Source organism: Toxotes jaculatrix, chromosome 1, assembly GCF_017976425.1.
Source record: "Toxotes jaculatrix isolate fToxJac2 chromosome 1, fToxJac2.pri, whole genome shotgun sequence".
Classification (NCBI taxonomy): Eukaryota; Metazoa; Chordata; class Actinopteri; family Toxotidae; genus Toxotes; species Toxotes jaculatrix.
In genome coordinates this window covers 26,021,448-26,039,923 of record NC_054394.1, presented here as the reverse complement: position 1 = coordinate 26,039,923, position 18,476 = coordinate 26,021,448, and the positions used below count along the sequence as shown (strand labels likewise).

Here is an 18,476-nt window from a genome sequence, read left to right as displayed (position 1 = left end):
TCCTGTCTGTAGCTTTATGTTTACAGTAAAGATGTGTGAGTTTTTTCAAGCCTCTCATCTTACTCACTGCAAGAAAGCAAGTGTATTTCCCAGAATGTTAAACTATTCCTTTAATTGTTGGATGATAAGTTCCTCTTAAGTTGCTAAACACAAACCTGCCTCTTGACAAACGTCAAAAGGTCATTTATAGGTAACACTTGATGTCAGAAGGTCAATCACAAGGAAATGGGCCATTCTACAAAAACAGTTTTATTGATTTATTAACAACTGTACATTTCTTTTCAGTGCTGACAGCATTTGCTACATACTTTGGTGTGATTCAGAGGGACTAATGCATTTCACCCCTTTTGTTTTCTTGTGGGAAATGCTGACAAGATCAGGAGCACAGTGTAGAAACCAAAATTATTCACTGTCGTCTTACCATTAACATGGGAGACACTTCATTTACCAGTTTTGTATTTTTGTTGTGTTTAGATTTAAGTGCCATTCCCTCCTTCCTCATGAACATTTACAGGCACTGAACAGTTTTATAAAGACAGACTAATCTGTGCATTTAATCAGGTCAAATGTCTCTCTACCCTCCCCATCACGGCCAAACAAACATATTCCAGGAACATTGATAAGATACCAAGGGCAGAAGGATTCCAATAGTGCAGATTAGACTGTTTGAGTTTAGTCTGTAGCCAAGAAATCAATGGTGCAATTCAACATCTGTATTACGTCAAGTTAGCAAAAAGCACATTGTCATTCAGTTTGTGCCTGCTGCAGTGCTTCTGCTGCCAACTGAGGTCCAAGGGTTAGGCTAAACATTAAACGTTCCCTATCTCCCATAATCTAACAAGGTAAAACAAACAGAGAGAAAGATAGCACAGACAGAGCAGTACACTTTAAAAAAGGTTCTTTTTTATATATATATGAATTAAATTTACATCCACCTCTTTTCCTGAATCATAGTGTCCCACTCGGTCCCACAGTGGTCCAAACCAGCCGAGGCTCTGCCTGAGTCGGAGGGCTCCATGTTAGAGATCAGACCACGTTTTCATCGTCCGGTAAGAGCACTGTGACAAAAGGCCATTTTAAAATCTCCACAAAACGTCCTGGTTTACAAATTTCATGCTCCTCTGTTGGATTTCTGAAAAGGTCAGCCCGGAGAATGTGCTTTAAGAAAATGAAAGAGAAACGTCGTTAAAAAGTTCTAATCTATGCTCTGCTCTCCCACTTAAATATCATGGTGTAAGAGAGAGTGGGCCAAAAAAAATCATCACAAGTACACCCAGGACATGAAAATATATATATTTTTATAATATATATAAAATGTCTTTTTATTTAATCCAATATTTACACTTTTCACAAGGTGTCTGGGGAACAAGGTTCTCGGAAATGAAGCACTGCTTCACTGGGTTACACCCAAAATATTCTCAGAGGAGGAAAAACCGCGAGAGAAAAAATCAGAAGATCAGAAAAAAATCAGAAAAAAAAAACGTGCAACCCAAAAATAAACCCTCCAAAACAAAAGGTCAAAAAAGTTAACTTCTTTCCAGCATAAGCATCATTGGGCCAACAGATCCATCGATTTCCACCAGTTAAGTTCCTTAGTTCATCTCAGCCCGCTGTAGTCCACAGATGGGTAGTCAGGGACAAAAAGTAAAAGTCATCTCAGTAGAAGTGCTGAAGCAGAGCAGCAGACTGCTTTCTCTTTAGTAGATGACCTCGTAGACTGTGGCCTTCTTGTCACCGGATCCTGTCACAATGTATTTGTCATCTGCTGAGATGTCACAGCTCAGGACGGAGGATGACTCCTTTGACTGTGGAAGTAAGAAAAATCACAGTCAATACATCTTCCTCATATGTTTTAGGTTACCTAATATTTCATAAATGTTTTCATTATTTCTCGGTAGGCGGTACAAGTTTTAATTTTTTATGGTTCTTAAAGAGTGATATGTTTTCTCTTTATCCTATCATTAGTCTTACGAAGCATGCTCAACAAATTACTGAGCTTGAACACTGTCTACAGGTTTGGCCTGGTACACTTGTCTGTTAGCTTATAACAATGTGAGCAATCTCAAAGGGTGGAAGCCAAGTCAAGGGCGGCCTGACAAGCACATTTGTCTGTAGCTAGCTACAGCTAGTCACCCGTCAAAGATCCCAGGATTATCCGCTAATGTCAAAATAAATAAAAAAATAAATAAAATAAATAAATAAATAGCTGCTATCCACTCTGCTTGACAAGCCACAGCCTTTGTGAGCGGGGAATTCCAAATGACAGAAATGATAGATGCAGCGGCTGGTAGTTGACCTAGCTTCCTGAGACAATAGCCAACAAAATCAGATCCCTTTTGGGACGGAACACTGTTCTAGGGTGTAAGGAGAGATATCGCTTTCACTTCGGTATCAATTCTGATTTATGTCCTTTTACAGTTTTAACTGGCCAAGCACTGCTCTACGAAAAGTCAAATGATAGAACAGACACTATTGTGTGAAGAGATTTTGGTTACTCAAACTAATGTTCCTTTATAACTTTGAGATCAATTTTGTATCTATGTTTATCCTAGTTACCTGGAATATGCTGGCACCATAAGGAGTCCTCCATGCATTCAGCAGATTGTCCTTCCCTGTGCTCACAAACCATTTACCTGCAAACAGAGAAACAGACATCTTGAGACTGGAGGTATGTGTGCTGAACACACACAGTCAAGTTTGTCCTTACAAACCTGGTCACCACTGTTTTTTCTGGGCTTTAAGTAGACATAACCCCACCCGTCTGAGAAATTATTGACGAGCCAGCACCCAGTATCCAACAGCTAATATGCAACACCGTACTAACCTTATCGACGGCCAATACCATGACATAAACATCCTAAAACATCATAAAAAGCACAAAATGAAAGAAACGTGCACATTTCCACTCTAATTATTTAAATCACCCTCTGATTAATTACCCAGCCGACTAGTCAGCTAATGATTTAATTAATGACAGCAAGAGCTCTGAAACAGCAAGTGTCATTTGAATTAACCAGTTCTGTAGTGGCAGAGATAGGAGACTGTGCTGTGGGGGATTTGTGAAACGAACACTGACATTACTGGAAAAATGTCAGTGTGGCGATTGTAAAACTTCATTTGTCTGAGCCTTAAACTTGAGACCAGCTGGTCTGCCCAATAGGCAGAACGATCTAAACTGAACAAGCAATGACAAATTTCTTTAATGTGCATGTTTGTAAAATAACAGACTCCTTGTTCATGAATACAGCTACAAGCCTTCATTATGTGCAGTTTAGACTGTTGAGATAAAAAGTCTATTATAGCAAAAATAAAAGCTGTACATCACTCTGAAAGTGACTAGATGACTCACTGCCTGTTTGAATCATTTCAGCATCTACAGGAACTGTTGTTTCCTCAATTGTGAGTGTGAGAAGTTGTCTCCAGCGAAAAGTTCAGGTAACACAGTCAATAATCAGCTTTAATAGCTGTTTGTCCAGCCGAATACAGATGCTACAGCTCCTCTGGACTTCAAAAATCATCAGACAGGCCTGAAAGATGTGGTCTCAGGGCAGCAGCAAACATTTTAGGTGCAACACAACTTTACCCACCTAAGAAATCATGAACCTGCTACCACACAACTTATTAATTTTATTTATTTGTTTTCTTGCTCTACATTATGGCCTAAATGTTGCTTCAGAGCCTTCCAAAGTTTGTAATTCTGGTAGAGAAGACAAAATCATTTCATTTTTCCCCCAAGAAGTCAAATTTTAAGATATCTAATGAAAAAAAAAAAATCAGATTTTGCTTTTAATACTGTAAAAGTAAAAACTGTAAAATGTAAATTTCTCCTTGTGTCGTTAAACCCTGTAAAAATTCCTAAAAAGGTCATGACCTCAGTGTCCTAAATTACAGCCGTGACCCGGCTCAACAGTCATCCAGTAACTATCTGGCATCAACACTTTCATTATGAGTGCGGAGAAAATGGCCTGATGTGGCAAAGACAAAAATCACTGTGTCATCAAAATCAGTAAAAATCCTCCTCTGACAACCCTGAATAAAACCAAATTTAATGGCAGCCCAGACAGAAATCAGTGACAGTGGTATTATCCAACTTTACACCTCACCCCTAAAAAAATTCTCCACCAAAAATTAAACCTTTATTTTCCTTGCAATTAAATACCTAAAGATGTTTTTCATTGCCCTTAGGCCTGTGTTTGTGTGCGTCTTTGTCTGTTGCTTACCACAGTAGGCGAACTTGAGTGAGAGGACACAGCTTTCGTGCAGGTGCAGCTGGTACTTGTCAGGCTTGGTGTGGTGAAGCACCTCCACATTGCTGCTCTCCATGCCGACAGCCAGCCATTCTCCAGTGGGACAGTAGCCCAGCGAGAAGATCTGCAACAGGGAAACAGTTGGATCAGTAAGTGTCAACAGCATTTCATCACTTCCAGCGAAGTCTGTTTAACGACTAAAGCGTCACTTAAAAGACGCACAGATTGCATTCATCTGTGAGACACTAATTCATGAACAAATAAGCACTATCTTCCAGACTGTGTGTGATGTGGTTTCAACATCTGGAGGGAATGTGAAAGATGTGTTAGCTGACTTTGAATTGGATGAACGGAAGAGCACATTTGCTTTATAAAGGTTTACCTGTGAGGTAAAGTCGTGTTGCTGAAGCTGTCGTCCCTCTCTCAAGTCCCAGGAGCGGACAGTGTTGTCGAGCCCTCCGGTCCACAGTTTGGTCCCATCGTGGGAGATATCAATACAGCTGGCTCCATCTGTGTGGCCCTGGAACTGCCTGGAACAATACAAACCCAAACATCAGGTCAGGAACAGAACAGAAAGCCTTCCCAACTCTTAACAATGAATATGTTGGTGGTCAAATATTTTATTCCTGCAGTGAGTTGTGTATTAAAGAATCCCTATGGCAAACATCCAAAGTGAGTGATTTAAATCTTAAGGTACAGTGGGGTCCAAACGTCTGAGACACTTGAATGGGAAAGTGGTCTCAGGCTTTTGGTCACCAACTTAACAGCCTTAACAATTGCCACTTTAATAAAAAAAAATCCCCTGAACCAAAAGTACTGACCTTACGAGGGTTTGGTTGTGGAGGTCCCACACAGCGATGTTTCCATCTGAACAGCAGGAGAAACAGACCTTGGCGTCAGGGCTGATGGCCAGTGCGTAGCAGGCCGGAGCAGAGGAAGTGAGCTCGGCCTTTATGCGGGGCGTCTGTGAGGCCAAATCCCAGATGGTCAGCGTGCTGGCTTCTCCACCCACTATTAGGGTGCGGCCGTCAGGCAACAGCTTGCAGGAGCGGATGTAATTGTCTCTGTTCTGGAGCAGAAATAAAAGAAGAGTATCGTCACGATCTTGACGAGTGGATGGAATTTTATTTTAACATGCAAAATAGATAAATTAACAAACTTAATTGCAATTCTGTAGAATAACAAAGATTAATGAGGTACTTCCATGTATCCACATCAAGAACAGCTACACTTAAACTCAAGAGGAGCTTTTCTTCAATAAGCGAAATTTTGTAGTGAAGATGTGAATGTTAGCTTTAACAAGAGATGCAGAGAGAGAGACTGGGACTGCAGATGTTGGCCAGGCTCCAAGAGAGCAGAAAGACAGAGATCAATAGGACTGTGGAAGCTCTTGGTCGCATTAAAACAGCACCCTGATGGCTTTATAAGACCCAATTGCACTCTGGACGCACCTTAAGGGTGTTGGAGGCCATATGAGTTGAGCGGCATGAAGCCACAGTATCAAAATGAGAAATGAGAGGCAGTTGGGAGGAAGTAATGAGCTGGGTAATGGCAGACAGGGTTGGCCAATCAGAGCATCATTACTCAACAGGCTTTTTTTCCCTCAGTAAGGATTATTTCAGCACAGCAGTGAGACACTTTGCTGAATTATTCACAACTCTATCTGCTGGGATCTGGGAGAAAACTATGGTGGGATGTGGAGTCAGGCTACATTTGATGCTCAAGAAAACTTGATCACAGTGACCTCATGAAAAATGAGTATGTTATGTCTCTGTTCTGGTTGGAGGCCTTGTTACCAGTCTGAAACATGCACAGTATTAACACACATGCACAACACTTTCAACTTCTCTCTTGCTGTGTGAAAAAACAATAACATCTAGTTACCAGGCAATCGAGTTGGGACACTGGGCTCTTGCTGCCTGGTTGGCTGATGTCCCAGATCTTGACGCAGCCCTTGCCGCCAGTGTAGACGTGACGTGTGGGGTTGCTGATGGTGACAGCGCACACCACTTCCCCATGGCTCAGGGTGTTGATCTGGCGAGCGTGGCGTGGGATGCCCGGGCCTACCAGCGCATCTGGAGGGAAGGGCACGGGCTGCATCTGACCATCTGCACTCACATGAAAAGAATAAGCTCTGCAGAGAACAGAGGGAGAGAAAGATTGTCAGTTTGAGTTAAGAAGTAAGTGTCACCTGTTAATAAAAAAATAGTTAAACATAAATACTACTCTGAATGCAAATAAAATACAGATACTCACGGTTTTCCTCCAGAAATTGAAGTGAGGCTGGCTGGCAGGCCTGGAGCTCTCATGTGAGGATGAGGGTCAAACCCCGCCTGCAAGAGCAAAAAAGATGGAAGAGTTAAACAGCCGATAACCTGCAAAGATAAATTAGACTAAGCTAATATTCAAATTGAAAACTATGCTCCACTTAAGCTGCTAATGCCCTGAGGAGCCATCGTTTCCAGGCAAATCCCTTCAAAGGTGCAGATTCAGCTTCATCACATACAGGCAAGCTTTGCACAAGGCTACAACATCCCACTTGCTAATGCTAATGAAAGCCTGGGAGATTTTCAAACATGGAGATGCGTTTTGGGGGCGAGCGTTTTTTTTTTTTTAAAGCCTTTAGAATGCTAACTAACTAACATCAAAGTAAAGGAGCTAGGCTGTCTTTGCGCTCTCTCATTATGTACACACAACAAGCTGCAGCCAGTCAAGCAGAAATATTCACATTGAGTTATAGAAATACAGGATGAAAGATCAAGTTTCTCAAAGTCATGCTGCAAACACTTTAAAACCTAAAGCCATGGTGGATAAAGATGCTGGTGAGGGTTTGTTGTGCCAAACTGATGGAGGTGAAATATATGAATGAATATACGTAAAGAAGACGTGTGCAATAAATACACATTTTGCTTCATAAATTCTATATAGAAACAGGAGTAGTTACAATTGGCGAGCGTCCATAGGCGGCGGCAGCTGCAGCACTCATCTGCGGTGAAATGAGACCCGGATAAACGCTCGGGCTGGTCAGGGATCCGTTCATCTCGTGATGACCCATCATAGCAAATGGGCCAGCATAGGAACCCGCAATGGACAGTGGGGTACGCAGGGCAGGAGCAGCTAGAGAAGACAAAAGATTATTTCTATTTTGAATTACATGAAACCTGGACAACTCCATCTGATGAGGAAGATTATGTCCTATGATCAAAAGCTACAGAGCACCTACAAATGGACCTTGGGGCGAAAGAGTTTTAACTATTATTTCCAAGGTCAAGAATGAATTAATGTTCTTAAGGAATCTGCAGATCATTTTCTTTTATTTATTTTTTTATTTGTTTTTATTTATTTTTTCTTCTTCTTATGTCTGATTTATAAAATCTTACAATTGTGAAAAATGCACATCATGATTTCTGAAAGCCCAAACTGACTGTCATTAAAGTGCTTCTTTGTCGCAAAACAGTGAAGCCAGAACCAGAGAGCTTTTGTTAATTTTAATTACCTGGTTATTTTTTATATCAATCAATAAATGAGTGTGAAGATGGGGTACATTACTTATGTTTTACATACCTAGAGCCTCCATACCGGGTGGTTTGCCCATCGTTAAAGGCCGTAGTCCTGGAGTGGTGCTAGTTCCTGGTGTCGGTGCCTCATTCCTTGGTGTGGGTGTGTTGGACTTCAGGCTTGGTGTGGATGACTTGTCATTCTAAAACAGAGATATTCTTTAACCTTTGTGTGCAAACTTATTTAGTATCCTCTTACTGAAATATGGAAGTTCAAACTCTCACTCTCTGCCACACACACTCACACGCAAAAGGAAAGAGTAAAAAAATAAAAATCCCCAGTGAGTTAAAATACCCCGACTGGCAGGGAAATCCAGACTGACAATCTGAGTGGACAGCTCAAGGTAATCCAATCTAACACTGACACTTCATTACAGCCATGGTGTGTGTGTCTGACAGGGGTAGGGGCATAAACCTTTGCTTAGAAGTCAAGCTTGTTAAGAGTGGCTAGACAAGCAAGATGGTGGCCCAAACACTTCTCTCATAATTAATCCATCTCCTTCTTCCTTTGCAGATCAAGTTAGAGAAGCAGGGGGTTTAGCCTGGTGGCACACACTAATGAGGGACGGAGCAAAGCTGGGTGTCGTGGGAGGTGAAGGGTGGTGATGTGGGCTATAAATCTATCCTAATCCTTAGTGAAATGGTTTATGTAAAACCAATGCGTTAGGACTGTTTTAGCCTGGTTAGTGAGAGCTTCCGTATTATAAAAAAATGGGGGATGGACAAAGTAAGAAAAGGAGACAGCAGTTTCCTCGCTGCTGTGTCTCTGGGTTATTTACAGCCTCAGGCCGAGGAAGAAATGACCATTTATTGGGTAAGCCATAAAGGAGATTGAGAGGAGTGAGCCACAGGGTTTGATTTCCTCAGAGTGCATCCACCCTCTGCCCCTTCAAGCCCCTCATAGCAGCCAACTGCTAAGCCTCCTGCGTATTAGTCCTTCACACGGACACACACTTCACTTGACAAATGCCCTTTAGTCTGTCAGTTCACCCTTCACCCCCTCCACTGTAACCTCCTTATTTCATCATCTCTCTAGTCGTTCAGTGTGTCCCACACACTCACATGGGCGTGGTCCTTTGCTTTGGAGGACGGTGTGCTGCCCGAGGAGGCGACAGAGGCAGGGCTATTGGGGGCAGCATCCTTCTTCAGGACTCGTGATTTATCCAGACCATTTTCTGGAGGAGAGTGAGCTGGGCTGACTCGAGGGGTGGCTGGATCCTACAGAGTTAAATGAGACAGACAGAGAGCAAGGCTGAGCAAACAGACTGGAGGAAAGCCACTGGCATGTACATGTGGGTCAAACAAACTGGGGCCTCATGTGCAAACACAGATAAATATACTCGTGCGTGCTCGTACTCCCCCTCACACACATGCACACACTTTTCATTCACCTGTCTCTCCCTTTTTTCTTTGTATTCTTTGTACTACTTTCTGCATGAATGGCACAAGAAATACAGCAAGTAAGCACACACTCATGGCACACAACCAGTATTGTGACAGACTTTTTTGGCAACACTGTGAAAAGCGTTGAGGCTTCTACAGACAAATGGCAAAAGAAGGCTGTGTTTAGTTTCTATGCAGCGTTCACACTGGAATGTGACTGAGAAGCTCAGTTCAAACACAGTCTTACCTCATTTGAAACATCCACCACTAAGTCGTCGCTTTTGTCTCCGTCACTGTCCTGAAATGAAGGAGTGACAGGTTTCACTAACAGTGCTGGTGCAGTGCTGGGGGCATGAACAAGCACAGTTTTTGGCACAATCCAATTTTTGGCTACTAGATCTAAATGAGACCACATCAGACTTATGTACGCTGCAACATTTCTTTAAAAATGAGTCAACTGTAGCATTTGTTTATCTGCTTCAAATACTGTAGATGGATATGAACTGAAACTGGGTGATGCTATAATTCCTATTGGTTACAATTTCTTGAAAGTTTCCTGGAAAAAAACTGTGTAACTTGGCAGTAATTATAAGGAAAGAGACAGTTTGAGACTGTTATTTTAGTCTGCTGCTAATATCGAGCGAAATTTATCTGAAAGAAACGGGTCCATCTGAACCCAAGTAAATTTCTAACTATGTATTGTATGAATCTTTATTCATATTCCTTTTTTTATATATAATTTTTTGAATTAAACACTATTTTGCCTGTAATTAGAGCCAATACCCTTTCCAGGATGCTTTATATGAAATTAGGAATTTACAGACCCATAAGCATTACTAAAACAGTTGTGTTTATGTAATGAAATAAGAAGTAATAAAGCAGCTGTTCATTAGTTTTCCTGCTTTTTAGGTTTGCTTATACTTCTCTCCTGAAGGGTAACATTTTTGAAGAGTGGCCTAGTATAGTCAACACTGAATTAATACCAAAATACAAGCAGAAACAAGCTTTGGACACCACCAACAGCAAGAGTAGGAGAGCTACAAACCATGATGTGAAGACTACAAAAGAAGAAACCAACGAGGACAAACACTCACATATCTGTTGTCTTTGTCATCCACTTTGCGTTTCTTGGAGTCAAGACCATAATCTGAAGAGCCGCGGTGCTTCTCACTCGCTGCCCGCAGGCTGTCTGATGGCGACACCGAGTTGTTCTGCCAACAACAACATGCAGACAGACCACATAATCAGTCTCCAGCTCACTTTGAGTCTGCTATACATTCACATTTGACTCTTAGAATCCTCTGAAAATTGTCAATAACATGTAATATCCTGTACCACAGAGCGATGTGTTTCATCTTCTATGAACATTCATGCGTGTTGCATTATGTATAGCTGCAGCAAGAGAAAGCAAGCTCTACCAACTTAATAAGGAGTAAAACTGTGTGTAACTCTTGCAAATAAACCTCTCTGTTGGCTTAGGGTGCAAAATGTAAGTGACTAAAAAAAGGAGTCAAAAAAAAGAGTAAGCACTGTCCTGCCAACAAATGCTTTTCAGTCAAGTGAATGTTTTGGGGCTTAAATGCAGTAAGTGACAAACCCTCAGAAACAAGAAAAGCTAGAACTGCCAAATCGTGCATTTAAGTCCAGGCATGGCTCTGGAGCCTTTTCCTTTATCACAGCAGTGACAATATTGACTGTAAAGCTAAAAGTACAATGCTCTTGGACTGAACTGGACTGATTTGGGAAGAAGGGGACAGACAAGGATTTTGGGACAGCTTAGCCCTGCTGCTGCCGCCAAGGCAATGGAGCAAGAAGGAAACAGTCGAGACAGCTGAGCAAAACCACAAACACACAAAATACCACTGAAGACAAAACGCCACTGGAAGAGAAAAGCATTAACTCGCAGCAATGTGATGCATAGGACAGACTGAGTAGAAGTAAAGAGAAAATGTGAGGTGGGAGCAGAGTGCAACATGGGATATTTGGTGTACATATACAGATAAATACACAACCTGATATCTAATCCTCTTGTAGAATATCAGACTGGTCAGACACGCTTGAAGCAACATTAACAATTCAAACCAAGCACAGTTTGTATTTCTGACTGTACTTTTTCTGATTGTGACATGCAAGTACATGCAGATAAAAACAAACGTGACAAGGATCTGTCACTGTGTAACTGTAAAACCCATGTTAATGACTGCTGAAGAGCCTCTAAGAGTGTGCGAATGCTGTGGCAGGGCAGTAACAAAACAGCAGAAAATGACTGACACCAAAGTTCATGAAAATCAACCAGAATAAAAAAAAAAGAGGAAGGAAAGAAGGAGGCCATTGAGGGAACCTGGACAAGAGTTCAATGTGAAGATAGAAAGAGGGTGTTGCCAGCTGAGAAAAGAGCCATGAAAGAAGCAAGAGTGAGAAAATGAGGGAAAAAAAAAGAGGAAGAAAGACAAGAGAGCAAAACAGGAAAGGAACTTGGCAAGCAATGACAGCATAGCAGTGTGGCAATGAGTTCTCCCCACTAGTGGGAATGCCCGGACAGACTGGCACTCTCTCAGAATCTGCAAACAGGGTTTTTGTAGTCTGGGCACTGGTGTGGTGGGGTGGCACTGCCAAACAGCCCGACAGGCAGGGATGGAAGGAGGAGGAGGGGTGAAGGCGAGCAAACCCTGAAGCCAGCCCACACTGTCGGGCAGCTCAACAAATGCCTGCCTTCATCAGTAACAGAAAGATGTGGTGAAAGAGGGAGAAGGAAGATGTCTGACATCTTGGCTGCAAATGATGGAAAGAGAAGGAAGAGCAGCAGAGAAAGGTAACAGCTTGAAAACTGAGTGAAAGGATGACATTAAAAAAAGACCTCCTGAGCTGAGGAGACTGCAGAGTGACGATTAAAAAAAAACAGTTGTCGGGCAGTTAATGGTGCGCACACACACATACTTATACCACACCACCCCCTTCAGAAATTGCTCCTGCCTTGGCCACCACACAAAGAGTCAGACTTTTCCTGAAGGTTTCAGCCAACCCAGCAGCTTTCTGCCATTTCCACGTCTAGGGTCCCATTCTAAGGGTCAAAATATGGAAATCTGTTCATCTACTGTTGTGGAAAAGAAAGCCACAAGAAGAGCTTTAGCCTGGCTTGGTGTGAAGATGCTGCCTGACATACAAAAATCTCTTACAGCATTACAGGCTGTCTGTGTATCTGAGCCTGTGACCTTTAAAGGATTGCTTAGATTCAATAACCCTGCTCTTGTCTCCAACTTTGGTATCAGATGGCCTGAGACAACAGGACAAGAAGACTCTGCGTGTGAGTGTGTGTGTGCACTAGAAAGAAGAGAGGAGGAGGGTGGTGGTGAGGAGATAAGGTAAGGCAGAACTGGCAGCCGTTCGACACCATACGAGATGAGGGAGACTTTGGGTTCCCTTCAGACATGAGTGGGCCCATTCAGGATGGCCAGTCAATGGGAACTCAATCTGGCCGAGCAGATCCAACAGAGCGTTACACGCCAGCTAACTGAGAGCTTTAAGCCAGTCCAATAAACAAGGGCTTTAACATGAGAAGAAAGCGAGAGAGAGATAGGGAGAATGAGAGACAGAGGGGGAGAGAATGAGTGAGATAAGAAGAGAAAGCAGCAAAATAAAGGTATATGCAAAATAAAATGAGAAAGGTAGATAAAAGGAGATGAAAAGGAGTCATGGATTGGACACATGCAACACTAAATCCTCTAAAGTGGTGAGGGATGAAAAGAAGGAGAGTCAAAGTCGCTTTTAATTGTGCTGAAATTAAAGGAGGTAGCTGACTACTAATCCTCGCCCAGTGATTGGAGTCATTTTCCACCTGGATTAGATGGCACTGGCTTATTTGGTCAGACTTCATTATTTGATTTCAGTCAGCTTATACCCACTGGAGTACAAAAATGTGTATATTCTTGCACACAAAGCATGAATTTCGACTGAACAGTGGGCTTAAGTCTATGTAAAGCACACCTAATCACCAAACACAGTGAGCCAGGAACCAGCAAAGTCAAGAGACACACAGGAGATGGAGAGTCAACGTACCGTGCTCGACTCGCGTTCTTTCAGAGGAATGGCCAGAGGCAAGTGAAAAGATGAGGGGCCAGGAGAGAGAAAAGCAAAGCACAAATTAGTATAGGTGTCACCACAAGTGAATAATCCGATCAGATAGTAAAATTATTATTCAAATAAAAGAATGTTCTCATATTAATAATTCCTGTTACCACTTTCTAGTTGGGTACCTTTTATAGAGGATTTAGAAGTTCTAAAAATAGTTTTAATACTTTAATGCCTAATAAATCATATATTGAGGCTTGAAAAATTAGTTGTAAGCCACTATTAGCGACAACTTTGTCTTTAGGTTAACAGGTTGTAAAAAACTCTGGCTGGTGTTTTGATTTTGTAATTTTCCAATCATCAGGTCGACTCTCAATGGAGTGCTTGACCTCTGACCTTCTGGGAAATGGCTGTGGGACAACTGCAGATATGATGAATTACTAGAAAAACCCTTTATCAGAGACTTAAACATTATAATTACAGATGACAAACGTCTTCTATTGGCTTATTAGAGAGCAAGAAACTCAGGACCATTTATTAATGACTGTTTCAATGTGCAATTGCAGAGTCGATTTATTACCCTTGATTATAAAAAGTTGTTGGCGTATATATCTGCAGACTTGGTGGCATATTAGAAGGTGAGAAACTCATACGTTTTCATTAATGACTGAAATTCATTCCAACCTGGCAACCCAAAAGCTCATTTATTAATGGCTTGTAACTGTCTATAAAACATTTATTAATCATTAATAACACCATTAGTTAACTTAAAAACCCTTTATAAAAGTCTTCTTACTAGAAAGTGGGACCTTTATTTTTAATACGCATTTTAATATGTATTAAAAATCAAAAATAAAGATTGTTGTCTTTTTTTTAATCAACATTTCAGCCTGCATTTCTGATAAATTACTTGTTTGCAACCATCATCTAGACTGAACAGCTGTACACTGTCTTTTATTTGCCCATTAAAACATGTTTATCCCCGACATGAGCAGTAGTGTTCAAACTTCTACAAACTGTTTCTTTCCTGTTTCCTAATGACAGTATAAACTACACTTTTATTTTCATGTCAGAATATGTAATTGGTAAAGGCCAAAAAATTATGCCAAAACCTGTGTAAATATTTCCTCACCCAGTAATTCTGTGCATAAACACTTACATTTAAATACATACAACAACATGTTTCTATGATAAATGTATCTGGCTGGTAAAACCTGTTCTTGGCAGTTACCATCGCCCATCAGCACTAAAATGCTGCAGGCAGAGTGTGTGGCAGGCTGTGCTCCTCACCTCGGTGCTCCAGGTCATGGTGGTTCTTCTCATCCTTTACAGGCAGGTGGGCTTGGCTGCCAAGAGCACCCAGAGCCAGCAGGCCGGAGCCAGCGCCTGTCACAGGGGGGATGCCGGGCGGCTGCAGGCCTGAGGGGTGTGGGGGCAGCTGGACTGGGGGTCCGTGGGCTGCGTGAGAGAGGTGCTGAGCCTGAAGCTGCTGCTGCTGTTGTAAACAAACGCAGAGAGACACGAGACAAGACAGAGGACAAATGGGTTGGCTGGGAAGGGAATCCATGAATGACCACACTCTATTTGTGCATTAGAGCTGGCTTTGACAACATTTAGTTCAAGGCCAAACCATTTATGCATAATAGCAGACTGACAGTGACTGCCAACATGCTGATCCAGCTCATTCACTGTCTGAGGGAAAAAACAGATTCTGTTCACATAGCTGTATATATACAGTATGGTTATTATCTGGTTCAAAGTGTTGGATAACTGAAATGAAACAGTAGAATAAATTAATTTCCCAAAAATTACTGTGTATTACATCTCATTCTCAAGGTCAAGCATTTGGCTGTGCATTATTAACCCTAAATAACTGCATTGTGTCATGAGGCAGCAATGGCCTTTTAACAGCATGAAACATGCTAGGTGATTTATCACACTAATTACACAACTATCATTTTTTAAAAAAATATAGTGTGCTAAGACAGCAGTGCAAAGTGGGGCTGCAACAAACAGTTATGCTCATCTGTCAACTTTTTCTTTGAATAATCAAGTTTTCAGTCTGTAAAATGCCAGAAAATAATGAAAAATATCCTTCACAACTCTACAGAATCCAAACTGATGTCTTCAAATAGCAGGTTTTCTTTGACCAACAGTTGAAAAGACAAATGTGTTCAATTTACAATGATATAAAACAAAGAAAAGCAGCAGATCATCACAGCTGAGAATCTGGAACCACAGAATATTTGACGTTTATGCTTGATAAAATATTTAAAGAACTGATAATTAAAACTGCCTTTGATTAATTTTCAGTCGATTGATAGTTTCAGCACTGATGCAAAGTTGACTGGATCAGCTCTGTGCATAGGCCTGCAAAAGAATGAGCTACAATGATGTGCCTCTGAAAAGACAGCCTCCAGGTTTATATTACAGATCTGATTCTTTTCATATCGCACTCCTCACCTATTACAACACTGCTCCACTTATCACCGTTGCTTTACAAATTGCTTATTGTTTCTTATTTATGGCACAAGACCTTTATGTGACAGCTATTTTTGGACAAAATGCAACCTCTGGTCCACAAAAATGATACAAGGCATTTTTCCCAAATCACTGTGCTTCAATCATAGTTTGGGACAGTTAAAAATCAATAGGTCTACACCTGAAAACCTCAAAACCTTTCAACACTTTGGAAAACCAAGCAAGCATGCCCACTCTTCTAGCAAAATTTTAATAAGTACAGACACAGCGGAGAACATGCACGCACACACCACACACACACACACACACACCTCCCAAGAGGCCATGAATGTCTGTGTGAGAGAGGCAACCAGAGAGGAGTGAGTAGATAGACAGGAGTTAAATAACCACTCAGGCAAGAGGGAAGCAAGTGCTTTAAAACAAGGTTAAATAACACTTAGCACATCCATCAACTGCCTCTCTAAAAAAGAAAAAAAAAAACATGATTGCTATTCTGCTTGCTAGATAGAACTTAAATAACCTCATCCATACATTCATTACATAAAGTGAGGAAACTAGACAAGGCTATGTCTAGTGGCTTACCACATTTAAAGGTTTAGTTAGCAGCTGGCCATTATTCTGTCAGCTCATTACGTCGAGCTGGACCCAAAATCGCACAATGGATATAAGCAACTGAGGGGCGGCATTGTTAATCGATATCGTACTGGTGCCCAGCAGCCTATTTGTTGTGAAAAAGGAAAAGCGAGCAAAAAGAGAGAAAGGGGCAGCCAGAACAAGAAAAGGGGGGAGAGGTAGAATCAGAAAATAACAAGAGAATGAAAGAGAGAGCGAGTGAGGGATTGAGGCAGGGACGTCCCTATTGAGTGTGCCTAATGAGAAAAAGCGTGCAGGGATCATTATCAAGAAGCCTCATTAGCAAGCTATGGCTGAGGAGAGAAGCGAGGAGAGACGAGGAAAGGGAGTGGTGGTGGTGGTGGTTGGGATTCAGAAAATAAATTGCTTCCAATTCAATATTCATGGATAAAGAGCTGGCTTCCTTTCACACTTATCTTTTTTCATTATGTGTAAATGCCGCCGCAGCTCAGGCAACTTCCACAGGAAACAGGCAATTAAAGTTAACTAGGCGAAGCTGGCTCCCTGCAGAACAGTACTGTCAGGTGGAACAAGCATCAACAGCAGCAGCACAAACCAGCTGGCAGACTGGCTTAATAAGTCTGGCAATGATCACCACATTACAGACTTATCCTGTGCTTTACAACAAATTTTCTTCAGTTGTCGCGACAAAGATTAGACTACAACCTATGCTAAAAACATACCTGACTGATTTCAGTATCGGAATAGGATTGAGACACAGGAAATGTGTTTTTTTGGGTTAGCTGTCGGATAAAGAAAGTGCTGTCAGATCTATGACACCCAAGTTAATGCAGACAAAGGACAAGATGCCAAAAATATCCAAACACACCCAAGTCATGCTTTGTCTCCAAAAGATATCATTTCCCTTCACAAAGACACATCAGACTGCCAGCAAGCAATTAAAAACACTGTTTCTCTATGTGTCTTAACTTCCTGAACACTGACCATGACGGCTGGGTAGACACTATGAGGTGGCTGCTGCTGCTGGGTCAAAGAAGAGAGGAAAAGATTCAGCCAGAAATGATACAAGCAACAAAGCAATTATTTCATCAGTTCATGTGCATTTTCAATCTTATTGATTGATCGATTAATCGTTTTGCCTGTAAAGAAGTGAAAAGTCAATCCCAGTTTTCCACAGTCCAGGTGATGTATTCCGATTGTTTTGTTTAATCAACAGTCCAAAACCCGAAGATATTGAGTTTGCTATCAAAGAAAAACAATATTCACATTTAAGTGGCTAGTAGCCAAGCTTCAGAGGGAATCTCAGCTTAAAAATGACTTATAATGATTTAAAATCAATTATCAGAATCGTTGCAGATTAATTTTGTGTCAGTCAACTAATAAATGAATCAACTAATCATTTAAAGTCTAATTAAAAGCAACTGAAAACAAGACTGATTCATCAAGTGCCTCTAATTACAAAACTGGTAATCTGAGGCTAATACAGTTTCTATTTAAATAACAAAACTAAAAATGGTCAGCTACCTAAGATAAAAATCCAGATAGGTCAATTTACCTGAAACACTGACAAATCCTCAGACATTAACTAGCTAGTAACAAATGTGTACATGCAGATGAGCCTGACCATGTGTCACTGTGGACACAGTCAAACCAGATGGAAATATGACCTTCTGAGTTACAGCAAATGGGCACACCCAAATCAAACATAATCATTTTTCACAGAGGAGATTGCTGTTAGCAAATGAACCAGAGTGACATCAAAAATAAAACCAGGCAGTGTAAAAGTGGTGTGTTGCACAGATTAGCATTTATATAAGGGACGGTGATAAGCAGCACACCACCTGTAAGTGACTCGTTAACCCTTATGCAAGTACAATCTTGTCCTATGTTGAAATCATGGAAAAGAGACAACACCTCTGACACATGTCAGATCAAACTCCTTTGGCAATATGCAAACCAGTGGAGAAGAATGGAGGCCAGTTTGCATCTTTGTCTTTCAGCCCAGTTCAGTTCAGGCCACTTGGGCTGTAGGTAAATCATGTTTTTGTGAAGTTTTAATACTATGGAAACATTTACAAATTGTATGATGGCATTAACAGAGTTTCTCAAACCTCTGACCCTACTTTTTCATATGCCCTGGTGCTTG

At 41.3% G+C, this 18,476-nt stretch overlaps 1 protein-coding gene across 10 annotated transcripts in view; it reads right to left on the bottom strand.

The window, feature by feature from the left end:
• Positions 1 to 234: 234 nt before the first annotated feature.
• Positions 235 to 18,476, bottom strand: part of tle3b (TLE family member 3, transcriptional corepressor b) — a 31,982-nt gene continuing 13,740 nt past the window's right edge. For 2 of the 10 annotated variants that reach the window (XM_041062350.1, XM_041062613.1), the window contains exons 8-21: positions 14,546 to 14,750; positions 13,244 to 13,302; positions 10,282 to 10,398; positions 9,435 to 9,485; positions 8,867 to 9,022; positions 7,812 to 7,947; positions 7,192 to 7,364; positions 6,504 to 6,580; positions 6,132 to 6,381; positions 5,069 to 5,316; positions 4,630 to 4,777; positions 4,221 to 4,371; positions 2,557 to 2,633; positions 235 to 1,805 (exon numbers count right to left, since the gene is read on the bottom strand). In XM_041062350.1, coding sequence (XP_040918284.1) covers positions 1,698 to 1,805; positions 2,557 to 2,633; positions 4,221 to 4,371; positions 4,630 to 4,777; positions 5,069 to 5,316; positions 6,132 to 6,381; positions 6,504 to 6,580; positions 7,192 to 7,364; positions 7,812 to 7,947; positions 8,867 to 9,022; positions 9,435 to 9,485; positions 10,282 to 10,398; positions 13,244 to 13,302; positions 14,546 to 14,750 — 1,956 coding nt within the window. In that variant the 3' untranslated portion in view covers positions 235 to 1,697. Of the gene's footprint in view, positions 1,806 to 2,556; positions 2,634 to 4,220; positions 4,372 to 4,629; positions 4,778 to 5,068; positions 5,317 to 6,131; positions 6,382 to 6,503; positions 6,581 to 7,191; positions 7,365 to 7,811; positions 7,948 to 8,866; positions 9,023 to 9,434; positions 9,486 to 10,281; positions 10,399 to 13,243; positions 13,303 to 14,545; positions 14,751 to 17,314; positions 17,354 to 18,476 lie in introns of all 10 variants that reach the window. The other 8 variants (XM_041062782.1, XM_041062863.1, XM_041062524.1 and 5 more) reach the window with 6 other exon arrangements.